This window comes from Chlorocebus sabaeus, chromosome 2 (genome assembly GCF_047675955.1).
Source record: "Chlorocebus sabaeus isolate Y175 chromosome 2, mChlSab1.0.hap1, whole genome shotgun sequence".
Classification (NCBI taxonomy): Eukaryota; Metazoa; Chordata; class Mammalia; order Primates; family Cercopithecidae; genus Chlorocebus; species Chlorocebus sabaeus.
Genome location: NC_132905.1, coordinates 25,126,102 through 25,149,047, shown reverse-complemented (window position 1 = coordinate 25,149,047; position 22,946 = coordinate 25,126,102). Strand labels below are relative to the sequence as shown.

Below are 22,946 nucleotides of genomic sequence, written 5' to 3'. Positions count from 1 at the left end.
AGCCACCGCACCCAGCCTTATTTTTATTTATTTTTTTTTTTTTGGAGACAGAGTTTCACTCTTGTCGCCCAGGCTGGAGAGCAATGGTGTGATCTCAGCTTACTGCAACTTCTGACTCCCAGGTTCAAGCAATTCTCCTGCCTCAGCCTCCCGAGTAGCTGGGATTACAGGCGTGCACCACCATGCCTGGCTAATTTTTTTGGTATTATTAGTAGAGACGGACTTTCACCATGTTGGCCAAGATGGTCTCGAACTCCTGACCTCAGGTGATCTACCCGCCTCAGCCTCCCAAAGTGCTGGGATTACAGGTGTGAGCCACTGTGCCCAGCCAGACTTTTTAGTTTATATGAGCCATTTCTGCTTAAGAGAGGTTGGGTTGGATTTTCTATCACTTATATCCATAAACGTCTTAACTGATATAAAAATGAAAACCCTACATTCTATGCCTTCCTGAACATGGTCAATACGTTTAGTCTGGAAATATTTCAAAGCAAAAAATACCCTTTATCATAGGCACAGAAAAACTTCCATATTGTAACATGATTTTGAGGAACATTATCTTTCTGGAAAGCTTATCATTTGGAAGCTGCAAAATACATCTTTATGTAACAAAATGATTACACTTTTATGGAATTGTTGGCAATTAAATAAATTCTGGATGCCATCTCAAGAAATATCAGTTTTAATTTTAGGGCTGTTATTTTAGCCCATTCTTTTTGAAAATAATTAGGAAGACTAAGAATTTATTGAGACCATTCCTAATTTGTGGAAATAAAACCACAACATCAACATGTAGGTTACTACTTAAGTGTTTTCTCTAACAGAAGTCTGTGTAGGCAAAATAACCCCACGAGGAGAGTTGGACTTTGAGAACTTTCTAAGGCAGATGAACTAATTTTCTTCTAGGAGAGTGTATGTAGCTCTAATGATTTTAAAAGGCCCGTGTGGTTGAGCAAACACTGGCCTGGGAATTAGAAAGCCCAAGTTCTAGTTTTAGTTCTGATACTAAATTAACTCATTGATTCAGACCAAGTCCTTTTAACTTTCATGTACCTCAGTTTCCTGTAAGACAAGAAATTCAGGCGAGGTGTTAAGTATGGTCTCCTCCAGCTTTAAGATTATGATCCACGAGACCAGCCTGGCCAACACGGGGAAACTCCGTCTCTACTAAAAATACAAAAATTAGCCAGGTGTGGTGGTGCGTGCCTGTAGTCCCAGCTACCTGGGAGGCTGAGGCAAGAGAATCACTTGAACCCGGGGGCGGGGAGGTTGCAGTGAGATGAGATCTCACCACAGCACGCCAGCCTAGGCAACAGAGCAAGACTCCATCTGAAAAAGAAAAAAGATTATGATCCAATAATACAGGCATGGCCGATTTACCGTATCTTCATAAACAGGAAGGTTTCATTATATGAGTAATAGATAAAATAGAGAAGTTATTTTATTTTTTATATTTTTTGAGGAGTCTCACTCTGTCACCCAGGCTGGAGCGCAGTGGCGGATCTCTGCTCATTGCAACCTCTGCCTTCCGTGTTCAAGTGATTCTCCTGCCTCATCCTCCCAAGTGGCTGGGATTACAGGTGCCTATCACCACACCCGGCTAATTTTTTTGTATTTCTAGTAGAGATGGAATTTCACCATGTTGGCCAGGCTGGTCTTGAACTCTTACCTCAGTTGATCTGCCTGCCTCGGCCTCCCAAAATGCTAGGATTACAGGTGTGAGCCACCGTGCCTGGCCACGAAATAATCTTAAAAGTGGCATTTATTTCATTTTGCCTTATATTCATGTATAAACCTTGGTTTCCATATTTGGGCTGTTAGTAAAAATAAGACAAAAATAAAACAAGGAAAAATCAATGTCATGAAGAACTAAAACTAAATCTAAAGCATGATGTTTATCTATATATTACTCAATAGGCACTTGTTATTGGGCTACGAATGTGAATGTGACATGGTCCTCATCCTCAGTAATTTCCCTGTGTAATAGTGGCGGCAGGTAAACTACAGGTCAACTAAAACTAAGCCTAAAGCATGATGTTTATCTATACGTTACTCAACAGGCACTTGTTATTGGGCTACAAAAGTGACATGGTCCTCGTCCTCAGTAAGTTCTCTGTGTGATAGTGGCGGCACGTAAACTATAGGTCACTTTTCTCACAAAAGCGAGAATACAGGTTCCTAGACTACAAGAGGAATCTTTAAGTTGGATAAATAATTTAGAGCTGGCCCTTTAAGGGATAATTTAAAGGATGGATGGAGAATTCTAGGCAGAGGGATTAACAGGTATTGAGTCCCTATATTAACTACTATAAAAATAAATCAAGGGGAGATTATTTGTTAAATGAACCTATGCAAGTAAATTCAGATTTTTCCCCTTGGTGGATTTGCTCTGTTTGAGTTGAAGTAATGAGAGCTAACATTGATTCAGTGCCTGCTATGTTGTGCAGTGTTAGGTACTTTACATGTTATCTCATTTAATACCTCTTTAAACTTCATTTACAACTAAAATTAAATGACAGCCAGGAGCTAGGAAATGGCAAAGTTAGGATTCCAAATCTGCACTGGCTGTCCACAAAAGCCCTTGCTCTTGCCGTAATGATGCCACTTATTTCAAAGAATTCAAAATTTTCTTCACAGCTTTAAAAATGCATAGATTCTGAAGCCTCTCACTTCCAATTAGTTGCCTACCTAGAAAGTCATTTCCTCCACTTGCGCTCATCACCCCTCCTTAGCGCTCCTTTCGATTACTGTAATTTTTTTTTTCTTTGACCTCACCTTTCCTCGGATGGATTAGTCTTTCCCAAATTTGTTAATCCTAAGAATTCAGGAGTTTCTTAAAATGCAGGTTCCCAGGCTATGCTCCCGGACATCGTAAGAATTGGATCGAGGCCTAGAATCTGTGTTTTTAACAAGCATTTGACTCAAGGGCATCAAATTGGAGGAAGCACTGAGTTAGTGGACTACCTTAATTTATGTACCCATTTTTAGTCTCCTCTTCCAACCCATTCGCTCCACCCCACCCCCAGTCCGGTTTTCCGTTTTTTCCTCGTGGTCCCTGAAGACTTCCGTATCATTTCACATTGTTTTATTTGGGGCACTGTGCCGCAGTACCTGGGCCCACAGCAGGCGCCCAATATTTACTGATAAATCCAACCCACGAGGTAGTTCCTATTACTACCCTTCAATTTGAAATTGAGAATAAAACAGAAGTCGCCAAGTTGGGGTAGCTGGTAACATCAGTATTTCCTATTTAATCCAGAAAGCACTGCTTCAGCGCCCACTGCGTGCAAGGTTCCACTTTCGGGCCAGCAGTCCTCTCCCAAAGCCTGTTCTTTCCAAGTGTGCAGCCGCCATCCAGGCCACGCCACGCTCCTAGGTCACCTGCATCACCGACTCTCCACGTTAAAGAGGGAAGCAAAGGAGCGCGCCTTTTTCTCCAAAATGGCTGAGCAGGGTCACGTGGGCTCGGGGGCGGGGTTGGTGCGCTCGCCGGAACAGGGCGGCGGGTCACGTGGTTCAGACGGGGGCGATAGCCATGGGGGCGTGGCCGTCACACGGCCCGATGCGCCTGGGCAGCGGCTCTTCGGGGGCCACGCCCCCCGGGCCCTGGGGGCCTAGCGAACGGCGGTGGGGTGGAGTCAGCCTCGTGACCTTTTACCCCAGCATGGCTGCGCCCGCGGGACCGGTGAAGTTCTGGCGACCCGGTAAGGCCTTTGGTGGAACGCTGGGCAGATGCGGCGGCCTGACTTCGGTCTTGGCGCCGTGACCGGCGTCCTGGGGCCAGCAGACCTGCTCGCAGGCCTGACCTCGGCGAGCTGGGCGCTGCCGCCTCTGTGCGGGGGGGACTCTGGCTCAGTCTCCCCAGTGGTCCCAAGGGATTCGGGGGTGCTCCCCTAGCGTGAGCAGAAACTCTGTGACCTTGTTAAAGTGGTCCAGCCTCCTCGGGCCTCGTCTTCCTCGCTACCGATGCTTGTCCTGCCCACCCCGCGAGATGGGGAATACTAAAGCTCCCCCTCGTGTCTCGTTACCGCGCTGGGATTGCGTTGGGGCCCGACAGACAATGCTGCTCGCTGCTCAGGGCTTGCAAGCCCAAGTTATGGAGTCAGACTGTCCGGATTCGAATTTTCGTCTCTGCCTTGTAGTAGTAGGGTGACCTTGGGCGAGTAACTTAACGCCTCTGAGCCATGACCTCTTTACCTGTAAAGTGGGCAGAACAATAACTTCTATCCTGTGGGCTTAGAAGACGAGTACAACGCGTTGTCAGACTTAGAATAAATGCTCAAAAAAAGGGAGAGTGTATTATTTTCTTGTAGGATAATTGTTGTCCACTCCAAATGTCTACTAGAAAAGGGAACACTCCTTCATATTGGCTGCCAGCCACTTCCTGTCTTACAAACTAACACGAATCACAGTCACAAAATACTTTGCTTGTTTTGTCTTGATATTTACTCGTTAATCAGGTTTTTATTGAATGTGTATATGCCAGACCATACTAGATGCATTACTTTCTCTCTACAATCAGTTTCTTGTAAAAAACAAAAGTTTTTCAATTACAGCTACCAGCTTGATTTTTTTCCACCACCTGCACCCCTGCAGGTCTGGATGTGCAAAGTATATTGCAGCAAAAATGAAATGACACCAAGAATGTAATATAAGCAAAGCTTTTAATTTTTCAGTGGTTCCCTGAAATTCTGACCATGCATATGTTGATGTGAGAGATAAACCCAAGCAAGAGATGTGTTTAATGCTTTTTAAAAATTTGTAGTTTGTCACTTGACAGTTTTATGATTCAGCATTTCAAGTCATCAGTCAATTATCCATCCTGAGTTTTACTTGCATCCAAAAACTAGGAACTTACTTTTAATGAATACTTTTAATTTGTAAAATTAAGTAAGTAATGAATACTTTTAATTTGTTCACACTTTTAGTAACAGGTGAAAGTGTTAGGTATAGTAAAGAGCTGAATGAACTGTTTGAAATCAGACCAGAGTACTATTTTGGCTAAAGAACGTGGAATTACTATAAGAGTTCTATTTCATTATTTAGTTCATCCATTGAGGGTACACTTATTGAAAACCTAATCCTGTGTTCAGGAGACAAATATAGATGCTCAGGGCTCTGCTCTCAAGTTTCGCTCTCTCTCTTAATTGAATATAAAGTAAGATGTCCTCTAGAAGAGATTTTACAATGAGGCAGAGTAAGGTGGTGGTAAAGATGAGCTCTAGAGTCAGACTGCAGTGCCCATTGTGTCTGCCACTTACTAAGTTGATGATTTGATAGTCTCTTAAATTCTTAAAGTCTCAGTTACTCCATCCGTAAATTGGGTGTAATACCTACCCAAAGTGTTGTTGTGAGGATTAAATGAAAATAACACACAAAAGGATCTTGGCACTAGATAGGTTACTATTATAATTATATGGAAGAGAGAGGGAAAGTTGAATGTATGGATAAGAAATACTTCATTAAGGTGGTATTTTTGGAGTGAACATTAAAGGATGAAAGAGGTTTTGTTTCATAGAGAAATGGAACTCAAAGCAAAGGGTGCAGCATGAACAAAGGCAGAATGGAATTTGTGCCTTTAGAATGTCCAGAAAGCCAAAATAACAGAGAAGTGTGATGGTGTTAAGTGCTAGGGTATATTTTGGGGTATGACAGGAGATGAAACTAGAAAAGTAGGTAGGGGCCTCATTGTGAAAGGTCCTCATGACAAGTTAAAACATTTAGACCTCACTGTTTTTTTCTTTTCTTTTCTTTTCTTTTCTTTTCTTTTCTTTTCTTTTCTTTTCTTTTCTTTCTTTTCTTTCTTTATTTCTTTTTTTTGAGACGGAGTCTGGCTCAGCCATCCAGGCTGGAGTGCAGTGGCATAATCTTGGCTCACTGCAACCTCCACCACCCGGGTTCAAGCGATTCTCTGCCTCAGCCTCCTGAGTAGCTGGGACTACAGGTGTGTGCCACCACACCCAGCTAATTTTTGTATTTTTATTAGAGACAGAGTTTCACCATGTTGGCCAGGATGGTCTCGATCTCTTGACCCCGTGATCCACCCACCTCGGCCTCCCAAAGTGTTGGGATTATAGGCATGAGCCACCGGCCCAGCCCGACTTCACTGTTTTTAAGCAGGGACAAATCAGGTTTACTTTAGAAAGATAACAGAGAAGGTACTACTGAAATCCAGGAGGGATGTTAAAAACCTTAATTCGGCTGGGCGCGGTGGCTCAGGCATGTAATCCCAGCGCTTTGGGAGGCCGAGGCGGGTGGATCATGAGGTCAGGAGATCGATACCATCCTGGCTAACATGGTGAAACCCCATCTCTACTACAAATACAAAAAAATGAGCCGGGTTTTCCCAGCTACTTGGGAGGCTGAGGCAGGAGAATGGCGTGAACCTGGGAGGCAGAGCTTGCAGGGAGCTGAGATCATGCCACTGCACTCCAGCCTGGGCGACAGAGCAAGACTCCGTCTCAAAAAAAAATAAAAAAATAAAAAAAAAAAAAACCTTAATTCTGACCTGGGAGCTTAGAGTAGGGGCCTGTTGGAGAGACATTTTAGAGGAAGATGTGAGAGAAGATGAAGTCAATAATGACTCAGATTTCTGGGTTGGGTGACTGTCTAGGTTAGTGATTCTCTAATTTTGCTTTATAGTTGAATCACTTGGGAAGCTCTGAAAAGTCCTGATGTCCAGTTGCACCCCACACCAATAAATTAGAACTTTGGAGGGCTAAGAGGCAGGCATCAGTGTTTTTTAAAGTCTCTAAGGAATTCCAGCATGCATCAAAATTTGGGAACCATTGGTCTAGGTAAATTGTGTTGTTATTAGTTGACATGGAAATAGCTTTAGTACACAGTTATTGGGCCCTTAACACTTTCATTTACACATCTTATTAAACAGTCACAGTATCTCTGTGATGACAATAATACTCTTATTTTAGTGAGGAAATTCAAGATATGAAGTAGGTTGTGGGAAATGCAAGGCGAAAGTCAGGGAGGTGGTTGAAGCTGGATATAAAGCTAGACATTGGAATCATGAACATATCCTGTAGGCCTGAGCCCGTGACTCCTAGTCACAGAGTGTGCAGAGGGTGCATGCACTGGATAGATGTGTACGGTGGAGATCGACAGTAGAGCTTACATATGCTTTCTAAAATAGGGAGCTGTACTCGGGTTCACCTAATTGTTATCATATGAGTTCAGAGTTGCCCAATCTTTTTTTTTTCCTAAGAAGCCTGATATCCAGATCTGAATGGGAAAATTTTATGTGTTGTTTTAAATGAACGATTTAAAACATTGTAACAATAGCATGTCCGGGGACCTTAAGTGTGGTCTCTACCTTAGGAGTGTGACTTAAGGGCCTTGTATGACTGGCCTGAGAGTTTTCTACAAAAATCTTTTACTTAATTTGCAAGTACATGTGGATCAGAAGGGCCTGCCTGTTTTCGTTTGCCCATTTGATAAATATTTCATGATTGTTGACCTTGTGCTTGACAAAAACTTTACAACAATAGCTTTTAAGCTTTTTTTGACTTGACCCACAGTAAGGAATATATTGTGTTGTGATCTAGCACACATATACAACCAAAAAAAGTTGTTCATAAACAGTATTCCTTTCTGGAATGTGCTCTGATGCTTTCTATTCTATTTCATTATTTAAAAAGTGCTGGTATGACATACTACATTGATTTCATAACCCACTAATGGGTTACCATTCAAATTTTTAAAAACCGAGTTAAAGGGAATGTGAGATTGGGGATATCAGCCTTGTTAAGATAGAGAAATGAAGATGTTCATAGTTTGCAAAAGTTATAAAGGTGTTGCTCCCTTAAGCATAGAGCGTACTCTCAAGGAAAGATCAATCATAGGCAGCCACAGAGGGGTGTTTATAGAGGGAAAGGAACCCTGATGTTCTGGTTTGGTTGAAGGAAGTCTTTTATGAGGAGAAGATACATTGTTTATCAGCTGACATAGCTGTTCTTATAAAAGAGCTCGGCTGGGCGCAGTGGTTTATGCCTGTAATACACTAGCACTTTGGGAGGCCGAGGCGGGTGGATCACCTGAGGTTGGGAGTTTGAGAGCAGCCTGGCTAATATGGTGAGGTCCTGTCTCTACTAAAATTACAAAATTAGCTGGGCGTCGTGGTGCGTGCCTGTAATCCCAGCTACTCGGGATACCCAGGCAGGAGAATCGCTTGAACCCCGAAGGCGGAAGTTGCGGTGAGAAGGCATCTTGCCATTCCACTCCAGCCTGAGCGACAAAGACTCCATCTCCAAAAAAAAAAAGAGCTTCTAACAGAAGAGATGGTTTGGGCTGTAGGTTAGAGACAAGGGAGGAATGTAGTAGTACAAAAGACACGTTGAAATATTAAATATTCCAGAGAGGATATGAAGGTTTAAAACATGGTATGAAAAGGCAGGAATTCAGTACAAAAACACAGCAGAAGAGCATAAGGTATTCTTTGTAATTGTTTTCTTGGGTAACAATTACAAGGAATTAAGATGTAGTGACAAGAAGGGAAGAAAAGAAAGGAAAGGAAGCCCGCCTTTTTGAGGACAGGCATTGTTCCAGATCCTGTTCCATCTTTTCTCTTGTTGAAAGGAAGGTCAACATTTTGGCAAAAGCAACATAACTGTCCCACTTACCTGATTTTTGCCAGTCTTGAACCTCTGAAACACAACTGTGTTCCTGGAAGTAAATGGAAGAGGGTCGGAGATCCAAAGGGTCAGTGATTCTAAACTTAGCTCTAGGGGGTCTATGGACCCCCAGAATTTTATGTTCTGGTAAATTCTGGTGTGTTTTTTTAGGAGAGGGAGTTCATAGCCTTTATCAGATTGTTGAAGCAATCTGAGAACCCTAAAAAGTGTAAAAGTAAGTCACTGAGCTGAGTATTCTTGTTACAAAGCTCCTGTGTTTTCACATAGCATCACAGATTCTGAGTTCAGAAGACCTAGGAAATGATAGTTACTGCTTATTGTCACTGTAGTGCCCCAGCAGGAGGCTGTATAGCATGTGTTTGATCTAGGGAGGATTTTTATTCATTTACAAGGCAGCATACTCCAGTGCTGAACGGTGTGACCTTTTAGAAATTTCTTCCTTACATTGAGTTGAATTCTGAACCCTGTGTCATTTACTTCTTACTCCTAATTCTGTCCTAGGGTTACAGCAGCAAATCAGCATGAAAAGTTATAGAAGCCGATCACACAATTTAAACTTAAGTTTCTCCTGAGTTTTTTTTTTGTTTGAGCTAAAACTGTATGGAACCTTCAACAGGTTTTCAGGATGGGATATGGCTTCCCTGTTCTTCACCATAATGAGCACCGGTTTGTCATTGTTCTTAGCAAGAAGCTGGGGTGAAGATCTCTTGTTTAATCTGCCCAGCATGGCAGTTTCTGGGAATAGCATTTCCCAGAAATAGCATTTCCCATCTATCCACTCCCAATTCCATGGTTGCAATGGGGACTGTCATTTACCGCATCACATTCCACTGGCCAGGGTCGATTGTATTGGGGTGGGGATTGGACCTAAGCTGGGAGAAGTCAGTCCCTGCCTGTCCAGTGTAAAAGAACCTCCTCCACCCCCCATTACAACACATACCTGGGACTCCCAGTCCCCCTTATGGTGTCTTTATTTCTCTCCATAGCACTTATGACCACTTCATGCACTAAGTTACCTTCCACGGAGAGGAAGAATTAAAAAAGCAAGTGAGCTCCGTGAGGGTAGGACTGGCATCTGTATTGTTCACTGTAGTGTTTCCAGTGCTTAGAGCAGTGCCTGGCGTGGAGTGGGCCCTCGGTCCAGCCTTGCTGGTCCTTGCTGGATGAATGATGGGTGCTTGGTAGAGGAGTTGTAAGCGTGAACCCTGGCACTGCCGGCAGCCGTGTTTCCAGCTCCTGTAGAGTAGCCAACCTAAGGGGCTGGAAGGAACCTGCAAGAGGTGCCAAGATGAGAGAAGGAGAAAGCCATGGCTGCTTTGAGTGCCCAGTTTCTGTCATCTCTGAGCCTTATTGCCATCCTACATTAACAGGATTCATCCTTTTACCTCAGCTAATTCCCACTGGGTTTCTTTCACTTCCGTTAAGAATTCAGTAATAACATGGACATGGAGGCCAGAACTAAAGACACTGTGGTCTGTAATATACAATTCTGAGTGGCCAATTTGGAGCCCAGTGGGACTGCCATCTCATTTCTTTTTTTTTTTTTTTTGAAGACAGAGTCTTGCTCTGTGGCCCAGGCTGGAGTGCAGTGGCGCAATCTTGGCTCACTGCAACCTCTGACTCCTGGATTCAAGCAATTCTCCTGCCTCAGCCTCCCAAGTAGCTGGGACTACAGACACACACCGCCATGCCTGGCTAATGTTTTGTATTTTAGTACCGGTGGGGTTTCACCTTGTTGCCCAGACTGGTCTCGAACCCCTGAGCTCAGGCAGTCTGCCTGCCTTGGCCTCCCAAAGTGCTAGGATTACAGGCATGAGCCACTGCGCCTGACCCCATCTTGTTTGTTTTTGACACTGTGGTGAAGCTTTTAGGGAAGATTTTTGGTTCCTCGTAGACACTTTTCTGGATGCTTTCATAAAGTTGAATACCTTCGAGTAGTTGGAGATAAAAAATATTGCTTCTCTTGTATATCTTCCTCTTCAAAAGTTTGTAACCTTAACACCTTTTTCTGTTCGTTGTATCAGAGAATCTGAAAAAAACATTTCTGCTGCAGGTACAGAGGGACCAGGTGTAAGCATCTCTGAAGAGAGACAAAGTCTGACTGAAAACTCTGGGACAACAGTTGTTTACAACCCTTATGCTGCCCTTTCCATAGAGCAGCAGAGGCAGAAGCTGCCAGTATTCAAGGTACATCAAATAATCGTGTTCGATCTGTGGGCTTGAATCGTGTGTCTGCATTAGCTTTATGCTCACCACTGAAGGGAATGGTGTCCTCTTTCTAGAACAGAGTGAGCTCAGAGAAACCCTTATCGTAAGGGATGATTTCATACTATGTAATTTTTAGTTAACCGTGTAAATCTTGAGAGTTCTTAAGATTTTTTCAGTTGCATCGTACATACTGGAAAACTGGAAGAATTAGAATGACTTTTTTTCCCCCTTTATTTCTTTCAATTACGGACAATTTCAGATATACAGGAAAGTAGACAAAATAGCAGTTACTTTCCATATGCCATATGACAGATTACCAACATATGGCCAACTTTTGCTTTATTTTTGAAGACACTCCTTTAAACAAGTTTACTTGGGAATATGAGGTTGTTTCTGCTGAAGACATCAGTTAATACTCTGACTTCCTCAGACAGTGACAGGATTTTGGTATGGTTAGTACTTACAAAGTGTACATCCAGACACTCGGTTTTATTAGTGCTCATGAAATAGATGCGTGCTCAGCTACAACAGACCAAAGTGCAAACTAGAATTCATTCAGAACATGTTCATTTATGGCTAATGATAGTTCTCCACTACAGATGGACACGGTTGATATATACACTTTCTTCCTGTTGGCACATCCACATGGGAAGTCAAATTGTAATCTGGAAGTACAGAGCAAAGACAGGTTACAGAAATGTCATACAGCCCCTGATGAGGGTGAATTCTCCCTGCTCCACAGGATGCCTCTGGAATGACCTGAGTAGGTGTGGCTGCCAGCACCTGTGTCTCTTTCTTTCTTCTGGATGTTGCTGGGTGAAAGTTGCCATGTTCTCTCTCTCTCTGTCTCTGTCTCTCTCTATCTCTCTCTCTGTCTGTCAGTAAATCAGACAGGGTCTTCCTATGTTGCTCAGACTGGTAACGAACCCGTAGGCTCAAGCAGTTCTCCTGCGTCGGCCTCCCAAAGTGCTGGGATTACAGGTGTGAGCAGCCAAAAGGTGCCAAGTTCTTATACTCAGGGGGTTCTTTTGGCTAGACTGTCCTGATAATTCCTCTTCTATTAATGTGTTTTTTCTCCAAATAGATAGGCAACAGCAGCCTTCTTAATTTAGCCAGATTGCCTTACTTGGAATTTTATGTGGCTCCCAATATTTTAGTCACATGTGAACTGACTGTCTCTGGGTTTCTTCCTCAAGTGACTAACTCATTCACTATGAATGAATGTTAGCAGGTCTGACTCTCAGGAGATGAGATGGTAGGTTCAGTAGGGTCTGGACTCTGGAGCTAGACTTCAGGGTTCACACCCAAGCTTCACCATTTATGTGCTTCGTGAAGCACTTCTCCATTCTGAGCTTCTTTTCCTTATCTGTGATGTGGGACTAATAGGAGCACCTACCTCATAGGACTGTTATGAGGACCAGATGAGATCATTCATGCAGAGCATTTAGCAAGACACCTGACGTGTAATAAATGCTCAAGTACAAGGGAAATTACTGTTTATTAATTTTGGCCTTTTCTTGACTCTTCTTTGTCTCCCAACTGTACTTAAAAGATAACGTAAATGAAACAGCAAATGAGAAAAAAAGAAAAGCAACAAGGAGTTGAGAAATGTTGATAAAATTAAAATGGTAAGAAGAACGGTATACGTTATTGATATAAAGCAAAGTAGAGTTTAAGTACAGTTGAGATCTTATAAGATGTTAAAGATAAATCTAGTACTAAACAAGTAGATACGTGTTTGCCCTTAAAAAAATGCAATTACTAGTGTATTAGTCACACTGTTCTACATCTTACTTCCTTTTCTTAACATATCTTATAGATCATCCCATATCAGTACAAATAGGTATTTCCTCTTCTTAATAACTGCAAATTACTCCATTATTGGAGTATTTTATAACTGATTTAACCAAACTTTTGTTGATCAGCATTTAGGCTGTTTGAATTTTTGGCTATTATAAACAACTCTGCAGTGAGTATGCATGTATTTATGTCTTTGTACACATGTAGTATGTAGTAGTATGTCTATAATTTCTTTTCTTATTTTTTTGAGACAGAGTCTTATTCTGTTGCTCAGGCTGGAGTGCAGTGGCATGATGTCTGCTCACTGCAGCCTTCCCCCACAGGGTTCAAGCAGTTCTTCTGCCTCAGCATCCCAAGTAGCTGGGATTACAGGCACTTGCCACTGTGCCCAGCTAATTTTTGTATTTTTAGTAGAGACGGGGTTTCACCATTTTGGCCAGGCTGGTCTTGAACTCCTGACCTTGTGATCTACCCCGCTTGGCCTCCCAAAGTGCTGGGATTACAGGCATGAGCCACCCCGCCCAGCCTATAATTTCTTATAAGTGAAAATGTTAAAGGGTGTCTGCATGTATTTTGGTGTTACACTTGATTGCAGTTGTATTCGCTCATGCTGAGAGGAACAGTACCTGAGAGTTAGAAATACATTTTGATAGTTCTATTTAAAATTTACTTTCCTTTGAAAACAGCTCATTTCGTAATGTTTCAAAATCATTGTTGTTTAGGTCTTTTGAGACAATGTATGGCTTTTTACAAGGTGTGTTATTCTTTTTCAGCTTAGGAATCATATTTTATACTTGATAGAAAATTATCAGACAGTGGTGATTGTTGGTGAAACGGGATGTGGGAAGAGCACACAGATTCCTCAGGTGAGTACATATTTAATATGTGTCTTTACACTTCGATTTGGCTGGAAGGATTTTGTAACTTGAGAACTCTTTTTACTATCACTTACATTTTTAAGATCTCCTCTCAGGAAATGTTCACCTCAACTAGATTTTTTTTTTTTTTTGAAGTGGAGTCTCGCTCTGTCGCCCAGGCTGGAGTGCAGTGGCGCGATCTCAGCTCACTGCAAGCTCCGCCTCCCGGGTTTACGCCATTCTCCTGCCTCAGCCTCCCAAGTAGCTGGGACTACAAGCGCCCGCCACCTCGCCCGGCTAGTTTTTTGTATTTTTTAGTAGAGACGGGGTTTCACCGTGTTAGCCAGGATGGTCTCGATCTTCTGACCTCGTGATCCGCCCGTCTCAGCTTCCCAAAATGCTGTGATTACAGGCTTGAGCCACCGCGCCCAGCCTTAACTAGATATTTTTAATTAAACTTTTAGGGCTTACAATTTCTTTGATGACTGCTAAAGTAATAGTTTGTCTTTGATTTATTATAATTCCAAAATAGTAATGGAACAGCTATCCTCTGAAAGTTATAATGGAAACTTATTCAAAGATGTGTAATACAGAGTTTTTATCCTTAAATAGTTATAGTTGAAGAGGTTGGGTAAAATGAATATTGCTATGGTTGTAAATAAAAATTGGTTATTATAGAATTATGCAGTGCTATGAGAAGAACCCTTTCTCACTAGGAAAAATCCTATGTGGTGTGGATAGGAGTAGAAAGAAGGATCAAGAAAGGCCTTGTAAAGGAATTGGCATTTGAATTTGACCTTGAATTATCAGTGGGAGCTGACTGAGAAGATATTCCAAGCCAGTGAATATTGTGGTTAGAGATACTGGGGAGGAGAAGTATAGGGTGAGTTCAGAGTGCGCCTTAAGAACCTTAACTTGAAGAGTAAAGGCTGACCGAGCTTGAGAGACTTTGCAGGTTCTTCTTTCATTTTTCAATATTAATTTTCTTGAAGTATGAAATATATGTAGAAAAGTACCTATATCATAATTGTACACCTTGATACATTTCTGCAAGTGGAGTACATCTGTGTTACCAGCACCCAGATCAAGAAACAGAACATTACCAAAACCCCGAGAACTCTTCTTCTGTGTCCTGTTCTGATCTCTAACTGCCCTCTCTGCTTATCCCTATAATCATGAACACAAAGGTAGCTCTTATTCTGGCTACTAACCTCATAATTTAGTTTTGCCTATTTTTGGAATTTTATAAAGGAGTAATATAGCTTCTTTTGTCCAACATTATGTGTGAGTCTTCCTTGTTGTTGAATTAGTTGCAGTTTGTTCATTCTCATTGCTGCATAGCAGGGTTCAGCAAGTCACAGCCAGTGGGCCAGATGCAGCCCACTGCCTGTTTTGTAGAGAAATCTTTACTGGCACACAGCCATACCTACTTGTTGATATATTGCCGGTGGCTGCTTTCAGGCTACCACACAGGGTGAACAGTTTTGACAGAGACCCTACGATCCTCAAAACCTAAAAATGTACCATCTGGCCCTTTACAGAAATGTGAAATGTAATGTTAACCCCTGCTAGTTGGTATTCCACTGTATGAGTATTCCATGGTTTGTTTATTTTTCCTATTGTTACTGACATTTGAGTCATTCCCAGTTTTTAGTTATGGATAGTGCTGCTGTGAACATTCATGTACTTGTCTTTGGTGAACATACGTGCACATTCTCCTGCCGAGCTCTACCTAAGAGCAGCATTGCTGGATCCTGTGTTCAACTTTAGTAAATAATGTCTAAGATATTCAAAGTGGTTGTGTCCTTGTAGGGTTTGCAAGCAAGTGAACAACATGGTAAGCTGAGCTTTAGATAAATGATTGTATTGAGATATAAGGTGACTTAGAAACTGGAGGAGGCAGGCCATAGAAAGCTATTGCAGTGGTCTGGAGAAGGGTGGTGTAACGGGGTCCTCAACCAAGAGGTGATAGTGGGATAATCTGATGAGGATAGGGAGGAGAACAATTTTAGCGTTAGGGTCTGTAGATATTAGAAACTTAGGTTGGTACTTTTGCACCGATCTAATACATGGATATTTGTGATGACAAAGTGGAAGGTACAAAGGTGCACACTGACTGACCATGACTTGCTGCCTTGGCGAACAGTACTAATATTAAATGTGATAGGACAGTAAAGATTTTTTTCGAGGGGAAATTAACGTGTTTGCTTTTAAACAGATTTATTTTTTCCTATATTATTGATGGCCTTTGATGACATTATTAGCAGGAAGATTGGAATGGGAATCTGAAGCTTGGTGGAGGTCAGATGTAGAAGGTGTGGACATAGGGATTGAACATCCTGATACATGGAGGAAGGAGATGGAACAGAAATAACTGAGAAGAGGATTAAGGACAAAGTCCTAGGAGCATCAACATTTAGGAGTCAGGAGCAGAAATGAGATAGAATGGCAGCCAGGGAGATGACAGAGGAACGAGGAGACTGTTAATGGTTAGAGAAAGCAAAGAAAGAGTGAGGTTTTGGAGAGGTGGGCAGGTGGCAGGTGCAGCCAACAGAGCGGCCAGGGAGCAGGAGAACTGGTTCAGTCCTGAGTTGTTCCTCTTGGAGATAGCACGTCCAGTGGTAGGGTTTTAGGGTTAAGGGTGTCTAAGGGGAAGATGATAAAAATCCCTTTGCATTTTTGAATATGTTAACGATGTATTGTTGACTGCCTGGTCCAGAGTTGTGGTCATGCCAGCATCTGTGTAGGTCTTCTTTTTTGTCTGCTCCCCAACTCCATTCTGAATAATGGGTTTATTAATAGGTTGGGACCCAGATATAGTTATTTTTTTAAAGTTTCTCAATAGACAGCTAGGAAAAGGTAGACAGAGGAGAATGACCTAGTAAAGGACAATTTGAAATGCATACAGCAGAAGAAATGGTGGCCTGGAGGAAAAAGATAACCATATATGCAGATGGAATTGAGAGCCAGTAAGTTACTCACTTCTTACAGGAAGAAACAGGAGAAATGTTAAATTACTGTGTGATTGTCTTTTAGAGGGTAATATAACAATAATATAACAACTAATAACAGTAGTAAGTGCTGCATAAAGTGATTTTACACATGTTGATCTGTTTAATCCTTAATGACCCTATGAAGCAAACACCATTATTGTCTTCATTTTATAGGTGAGGACACTGTAGAGAGTAGTGAGGTTATGGAATATAGAACAGAGGTAAAAGGCCACACGATGTTCAGAATTGTTTGGGAATTAGTCTGTGATGTTACGTAGTCAGCTTAGGATAAACTATGTTCTGGTAACAAAGAACCTGAAAATCTCAGTGGCTTAAAAGCGCAAAGGTTTATTTCTTGCTCATACTATGTGGTTGTCTTGGGTTGGCTTTGAGATTCTATCACATCATCATTGGGCCTTAGGCTGATGGTACTGCTCTTATGAGGGACTTGTTGGTCTTATGGTAGATGGCAGAATCATGAGATAGCTCTTAAAACTTCTGACCGAAAGTGGCCCTTCTGCTCACATTTCATTGGTCAAAGCAAGTTATATGGCCAGGCCTGATAGCAACGGGGTGGCAGCATATATAATCCTCCCATAGGAATGGGTGGCAGGTATTTAGAACAGTGATAAATATATCACAGTGATTTGACCATTTACCCCTGCAAAGTTTAGCTGCCAGGGAACAGAGAGGGCCTGCTGTGTTACTAAGTCCAGGGAATACTGGTGGGAAGGAGAAAGAGGAGGGATGAGGATCTAGGCTGGGTAATGTGGGCAAACAAAGGTAGTTTTTTTCTTTTAATTTTAAGATTTGAACATTTTTATTATTTTTGAACATTGATAGGTTCACATGGTTTTAAATTCAAAAGGCACAAAGGGACATAAAAAGATTTCCTTCTGCCCTGTCTTCCTGGTACTCATTTCCTTTGTGCACTTATAATCAATATTATCAGTTTCTTGGTAGAAATTTTTTCATGCATTTACAGAGAAGTGAGTGTGTGTGTGTGTATGCACATATATGCCCTATTTTAAACATGAAACAGCTATACATGTTTTAGTATGCCTTGTCTTTTTTCTTTTTTACTTATTCTTTCATTTTTTTAAAAAGCTGTTTTGAATTGACATAATAACTATGCATATTTATGGGATTTAGTGTAATGTTTTGATATGTATATATGTTATATAATGATCAAATCAGGGTCATTAGCATATCCATCACCTCAAATATTTATCATTTCTTTGTGATGAGAACTTTCAGACTCCTCTTAGCTATTTTGAAGTCTATGGCACATTATTGTTAACTATAGTCACTCTTCTGTGCAGTAGACCACCAGAACTTATTCCTCCTACCTAACTGTAACTCTGTGCTTGTTGACCAACCTCTTATTCTCCCTACTCCCTGTCACCCTCTCCCCTCTGCACTGTTCTATTCTCTACTTTTGTAAGATCAACTTTTTTAGATTCCACACGAGTGAGCTCATGCAGTTTTTGTCCTTCCGTGCTTGGCTTATTTCACTTAACATCATGTCCTCTAGGTTCATCTGTGTTGTTGCAAATGACAGGATTTCATTCTTTTTTATGGTTGAATAGTATTCTCTTGCGTATATACATCACGTTTTAAAAATCCATTCATCTGTTGATGGACACCTAGGCTGATTCCATATCTTGGCTGTTGTGAGTAGTGATGGGAATGCGGATGTCTCTTTGATGTTCTGGTTTCCTTTGCTGGGAATAAATACCCAGTAGTGGGGTTCCTGGATCATACGGTAGTTCTGTTTTTAATTTTTCGAGAAACCTCCGTATTGTTGTCCATAGTGGCGGTACTAGTTTACATTTTCACCAGCAGCGTACAGGAGCTCCCTTTTCTCCACATTCTTGCCAACATTTGCTTTCTTTCATCTTTTTGATAGTAGCCATTCTAACTGGGGTGAGGTGGTATCTCATTGTGGTTTTGATTTGCATTTTCCTGATGATTAGTGATGTTGAACATTATTTTATATATATGAAATAATACACCTGTTGTGCATCTTCTTTTGAGAAACGTCTGTTCAGGTCTTTTGCCCATTTTTTTTAACTTTATTAAAATACTGAGTTTTATTTCACATTTATTTCACATATTTTTGTCTCCCCACCATTTCCATGTCTGACCACCACTACTATTATGTCCTGTCATAACATTCCATACATACCTAAAACCAAGCAAAGGGTGGAGTTCCGTCTTTAAAAACGAAACAGGCATTTTGGACAACACAGCCTTGGCAATGGAACCTGGATGACATTTATCAAATACGGAAGGGAAGGTTCTCACTCTGCATTATAAAAAGGACAGCCAGATATCAACTGCTGCAGAAATGAAATAAGATGGAAAATTTTAAACATATTGTTGAAACTATTTTCTTGAAGAGACTTCCTCCACTACCAGAGATCTTGAATAGCCTCCTGGTCAGTCATCCGGAAGCAATTCTTCACATAATTGATGAACTTGGCTTCCACTTTGGGAAGAGAACCACCTTTTTCTATGCTTGCTTGCATTTTTGCTTCAGTGTTTTCTGCAGAACTTTTGATATTGTAGGACCTTTTTTCCTGTTTTTTGAAGGATTCTTGTCCTTTTGATCTTGGTGTTGATGGTATTGAGTCTTTTCCATTCTGATTTGACCTTTGTGCATTTTTTTTGGCTGGAGTGTCTTGTATAGATTTCTTTACTGGCGCTTTTCCTTCAGTTTCCTCATGGTCAAAATCATCATCATCATCTTCATCAGCAGCAAGTTTTACTTTTTTCTCTGGAACCTTGCTACCACCTCCAGGGGCAGATCGCCTTCCAGATATACTTAAGAATTTCACCTCCTTCTCTTCATCTTCTGGCTCTGCATCTTCCTCCACAGCTACTAAGTGCTGTCCACTAATATGCACTGGCTCTGAGCCACACTTCAACTATAAGACCACTGGTGGTATGATTTCAAAGCCGCTAAGGGAAATCATTGGCTGTACAGACATTTTCAAAGTTGCCAGTATTACTTTAATTGGACTGCCTTCAACGTTGTGCCTTTGCTTCAACAATGTGCAATTCATCCTTTGCACCAGCCCCTGAGCTGACCGTTCTTAAAGATAACTGGTGCTCATTTTCATGAATATCCACCTTAAAGTGATGATCTTTGTTGGCCTTTAGTTCACAACCTAAAAGATAGTTCTGGGGCCTCAGAGGGCTCATGTCCATGTCCATCGAATCTTCCATGGGGTGGTGGCATGTACTTAGGTGGGAGAGAAAGCAGATAGAGATAAATGACCCCTGCTCCAGAGGATAGCCACGCAGAGTGGAGTCACACCCTTTTGCTCATTTTAAATTGGATTTCTAGTTTTTTGCTATTGAATTGTTTGAGCACCTGGTACATTCTAGATATTAACCCTTTATCAGATCATAGTTTGCATTTATTTTCTCCCATTCTGTAGGTTTTCTCTTCACTCTTTGATTGTTTTCTTTGCTATACAGAAGCTGTTTAGTTTGATGCAATCCCATTTGTCTATTTTTGCTTTTTGTTGCCTGTGTTTTTGAGGTCATGTACAAAAAAATCCTTGCCCAGACCAGTGTCATGAAGTGTTTCCCTTCTCTTTTTTTCTGGTAGTTTCATACTTTTGGGCCTTTCATTTAAGTCTTTTATCCATTTTGATTTGATTTTTATATGTGGTGAGAGTTAGGGAACTGGTTTCATTTTTCTGCATGTGATTATCCAGTTTTCCCAGCACCGTTTAATATAAAGAGATTGTCCTTTCTCTAAGATGTGTTCGTGGTGCTTTTGTTGAAAATCACTTGACTTTAAATGTGTGGATTTATTTCTGGATTTTCTGTTCTGTTCCGTTGGTCTGTGTGTCTGTTTTTATGTGAGGACCGTGCTGTTCTGTTTATAGCTTCGTAGTGTATTTTGAAGTCAGGTAATGCCTTCACACTTTTTTTTTTTTTTTTTTCATGTAATGTATTACTGGTTTTTTTTTTTTCCCAGTTCCATAGATGCTAGTATGTGAACATAATTTACCAATCCCCAGTTGATAGACATTTAGGTTGTTTACAGTTTTGTATTATCACAATGATGCAGTGGAGTTGGTTTGCACATAAATCATTTTGCACACATAATAGATATTTTTATAGAATAAATAAAATACTTATGGGGGTTGCTGGCTCAAAACACATGTGCATTTGAATTGAATTATTTTAAGGAATTGCATTTTATTATAAACACTTTTTAAAAATAGGAAATACATTTACATGGTACAAAATTCACAAAGAACAAAGGAATAAATGGTGAAAAGTGAATCTCCTAAGCTTTGCCGTTGAAAATGATTAGATCATTATGATAGATTGTATTATTGGTCCAAATATCTGCTACATCTCCTATGGAGTATTCCCTTTTCTCCTAGCCACTCAGTTCCCCGTCCCTGAGACAGTCACTGTTTTCAACTTATTGTGAAGCTAAATTTGGGCTATGGCCTAGGAAGATTGGAATGACTGAGGAACTAAAGGTTACAGCAAGGATACGGAGCAGGTTTTTCTGTTTTGTTAGATTTATATGGTACCTTTCCTTGGGGAAAAAACAACATGCAAAAGCACCAAATACTTAATAATTTTGAAATTCTACAAACTATAGGTAGAACCTAGATGATATGTATATATTTTTTACTAGAGTTCTGTAAAAAAGGAAAAAAAAAAGAGCTATGAATACAAGCTCTTCTTAAGTACAGTTTTTATTAGTACTGTTATTGGCGGAGTTCTTCCTAATTCTGTCCTTTAGCCAGAAGCCCAGATTGGGTGATCCTTAAAAAGTGGAGAACTCAGATGGATTTCAGCTATGTTTTAGTGATCTCCCTCGGTGGTGACAGGCCGCTGCCTCTTGACGTCAGCGCTACACCTGCTTTTTCGGTAGCTTTACATTTCCACCTCTCAGCAATCATAAGCAGGCCGTAGAAGTCTGAATCACAGATTCAGTCTTCTAGTATTGAGGTGACTAGCTTTATGGACAGGTTTGTTTTTATGGAAATTATTTTTCTTTCACTTAACACTACTGCTAAGAGATTGGCTATGTGTGTTTGAAGTTGGATAATATGTTTTGTTCTGTTTATGTGTCATGACTAGTTTGCTGAGCTTGAAGTTCAGGACACAGATTTTTATTTGTTTCCTTGAACAAATTATGTGGCCTCTTTGTTTCCTCATCTGTGTATTGTTGAAGATGACGTTACCTTCCTTATAGGTTTTGTTTTGAGGATTAAATGGGGTAATGCATGTAAGGCACTCAGCACAGTTCCTGGCACTTAGTAAGGTGCTCATTGACTCTTAGGTATTATTCTTATAGTTCTGTTTTTGTATTTGTGTTGATTGGGGTGGTTGGTAGTATTTTGTGTGGGTATTTAATACAAGATAAACTTTATAGTTTTTATAGCAAAAACCCTGCATTATCTACTATGCTTTGTTTCTTACAGTCATTTTCTAAACTTTATTTTTAACTGCTTTTAAACTAATAGAAAAGTTGCAAAAAACAATACAGAATTCCCTTATACTCTTTACTTTGCTGCTAGTACAGAGATCGAAAGCAGGACATTAACACTGGTACAATAATAGTAACTGGACTATAGATCTTATTTAAATCTCATCAGTTTTCCTACTAAGGTTCTTTTTTAGTTCTAGGATCCTACATTGCTTTTAGTTGTTATTTCTCCCTAATCTTTTCCAGGTTGTGTGAATTCCTCAGTATGTCTTCATCCTTCATGAACTTGACACTTTAAAATAATGGGACTGACTTTGTAGAATGTTCCTCAATTTGGGTTTATGTCATGTTTTCTCATGATTAGAAGGAGCTTTTGTGTTTTTGGCAAGAATACTACAGAAATGATATTGTATCCTTAGTGCATCATTTCAGGGGTTCATAATGTTGGTATGTTTTGTCTCTGGTAATAGCAACTTTGGTCACTTGGTTAAGGTTCCAACTTTTGCCTATGAAGCTACTGTCTTTCCCTTTTTAGTTGATATGTATCTTGGGGGACATATTTTCACACTGCAAATATTCTGCTTTTCTTCAAACTCTCACCTACTAAGTTTAGCATCCACCTCGGTGGATCTTGTCTGCAGCAATGATGATTTTCTTTTCTCCTCTTTCCCTCTATCTTTGTTAAATGTAATTTTCAGTAAGGAAGAACTGTGCTTTCTTCCTCATTTATTTGTTAGATTATTTGCGTATATCTATATGGATTCATAGATACTTATTTTTTTCTATGTGTTAAAGCCCAATTCTGTCATTATTTATCGTGTTGCTCAAATTGTTTCATCTTTGAACATTAGGAGCTCCTTCATTTTGGCTCCTGTTTTCTTTCTAAAAGCTTTCATTTTTTTGACCACTTCCTTACTTTCTAGTACTACAAGATGTTTCAGGCTTGTCTTGTATTTTTCCTACACAAGCCCTG

General features: G+C 40.7%; 1 protein-coding gene and 1 pseudogene across 8 annotated transcripts in view; one reads left to right on the top strand and one right to left on the bottom strand.

The window, feature by feature from the left end:
- Positions 1-3,578: 3,578 nt before the first annotated feature.
- The window catches only part of DHX35 (DEAH-box helicase 35), a 102,546-nt gene continuing 83,178 nt past the window's right edge, over positions 3,579-22,946 (top strand). For all 8 annotated transcript variants that reach the window (XR_012089429.1, XR_012089424.1, XR_012089423.1 and 5 more), the window contains exons 1-3: positions 3,579-3,704; positions 10,699-10,832; positions 13,427-13,519. Coding sequence is in view for 2 of the 8 variants with exons in the window: in XM_073006614.1 (XP_072862715.1) it covers positions 3,665-3,704; positions 10,699-10,832; positions 13,427-13,519 (267 nt within the window). In the remaining 6 variants the exon portion in view is untranslated. The remainder of the gene's footprint in view (positions 3,705-10,698; positions 10,833-13,426; positions 13,520-22,946) is intronic.
- LOC103246109 (nucleophosmin pseudogene) lies at positions 18,623-20,893 on the bottom strand (annotated as a pseudogene).